Below are 1,820 nucleotides of genomic sequence, written 5' to 3'. Positions count from 1 at the left end.
TGTCTGTAAAAATCTCAAACTACCAATCAGATACTGAGAAAACAGTTTGCCGTTTGTTCTTATTTTTCCATTCACACAAACACAAAAAAAAAAAAAAAAAAAAAAGAACAATCAAAGAATAACCGTGTGATCATGTTTTGTCTACGCAGACGAATAACCAGACCTTAACATTTCATGTCTAACTACTAGAAACTTTTGTGCCAGAGCTTGGTTTGTAATGAACCTGCCTCTAACCCACAGAGAATTACCAGCCTGCGGCTACTGGGGAGGAGCTGAAGGAGTCTACTGTATAACATCAATCAATGATGTGAATTCTCAGACAAGTAAATCTTAAAGCTGACTATACAAACGGAAAAATGTCCTACTGTAGAGTTATTATACCATACTGCAATCTGAAACTTGTAAATGTATTGGTGCTTTATAACTTAAGTTACTAATGACGACGATCCAGTTTTAATGAAAATTCTTTTATTAGTTAAGTCTATTGTCTTTCTACACCATACAAACACCCATTATAATTTTCACTGAAAATAAAATCCTCATGTACAAAAATCTACCCTCCACCCAAACTCTCATAGTACCAACAAGGGCCACTGGAATTACATTTAAAACGAAAGTCTGCAATCTGTACACAAAATCCCAAATAAAAACAAGTACAACACTAATGAAAACTGCATTCTGTAAGCAAAACCACTGATCCTTGAGTTTTTGACTCTTAAAATAATAAAGCCACCGCAAAAACAAAAGAAAAAAAAAAGTGGGATTTATTAAATTAATTTTTCTGTACAGCTGTTTAACTGATGCTGTGCTTAATTATACACAATTGTTCTGATAGAGAGCTGCCAAAGTTACATTAAGAGTATTAAGCACAAATAGGTAAAAAAAACAAAAACAAAACAAAGGTATTATATTCTGATGAAACAAAAGCACATGCAACCATCAGAAGTTATACAGCAGCAGCTGTGGGGTTCAGAAAACATGAGCAATAAGCACAGGAAATATGATCTCAAATTCTGCCACTGACCAGCAAAAGGTATCACAAAAGGATTAAGTGGTGATGTATCAAAAGCATCCTAGAGTTGAACAGAAATTCAAATCCCTGTTCAGAGTTTATTATAGTGGAGAGATTCATTTAACTGATGCAGATGCTGGCTCACACAGCGTTTTGCAAGAAGAAACAAAGGTGGTGCATGTCCGCACCTGAAATTGAGCCACGGGGTGTTAACAGATACGCGTCCGGGCTTTCTTGACTAGTGAGGAAGAGGACAAACAGCATCGCTGTCCACAGAAGTTCTGTTCGAGAATGTTCTGGATTCAGAGAACACCTGTAAATGTGGGAAAATCAAGTAACTGTGACTTGAAATGTCCAGACAGGAAAAAGCAAACCTTGCTCCGGGAAAACTCTTTCAAAAGAGAGTTTTCAGGAGCTCCAGTGTGCCAAATCCTCCGAGCTGATTCTACTGATGAAACAAGCCGTGGCTTCTGTTGACTCCCGATAACTTACACTCAGCTTTAGCGCTGGCTGTCAGTAGAAGGAGAACGAGAGCGGGAGCGTGAACGCGAGCGGGATCGGGAGGCGGAGGCTCTCTGGGCAGGCGCGGGGGAGGGCGGGGTCGCTGATTTGCTCATCTTGGAGGAGCGCTTGGCGGGCTCCTTAGATTTGGAGGTTGGGGAGGATGCGCCGCCGGCAGGCGAGCCGCTGCGGGAGCGGGAACGGTTGTGGGCTTTGGCAGGGCTGCGGGAGCGTCTTGGGGAGCGTGATGCAGAGCGGCCACGGGAACGGGACCGTGAACGAGAGGAGCTCTCAGACCGTGAGCGAC

The 1,820-nt window shown here is 42.3% G+C and overlaps 1 protein-coding gene across 1 annotated transcript in view; it reads right to left on the bottom strand.

The window, feature by feature from the left end:
- Positions 1-451: 451 nt before the first annotated feature.
- srsf5b (serine and arginine rich splicing factor 5b) overlaps positions 452-1,820 on the bottom strand; it is a 6,500-nt gene continuing 5,131 nt past the window's right edge. Inside the window, exon 8 of the mRNA XM_013911908.1 lies at positions 452-1,820. This exon is cut by the window's right edge and continues 10 nt beyond it. Within this exon, the coding sequence (XP_013767362.1) occupies positions 1,513-1,820 (308 nt within the window). The 3' untranslated portion in view covers positions 452-1,512.

Source organism: Pundamilia nyererei, unplaced genomic scaffold (genome assembly GCF_000239375.1).
Source record: "Pundamilia nyererei isolate P.nyererei 1_Seehausen unplaced genomic scaffold, PunNye1.0 scaffold00074, whole genome shotgun sequence".
NCBI lineage: Eukaryota > Metazoa > Chordata > Actinopteri > Cichliformes > Cichlidae > Pundamilia > Pundamilia nyererei.
Note: the sequence above shows the minus strand (reverse complement) of the source record. Positions and strands in the feature narration are given on the sequence as shown.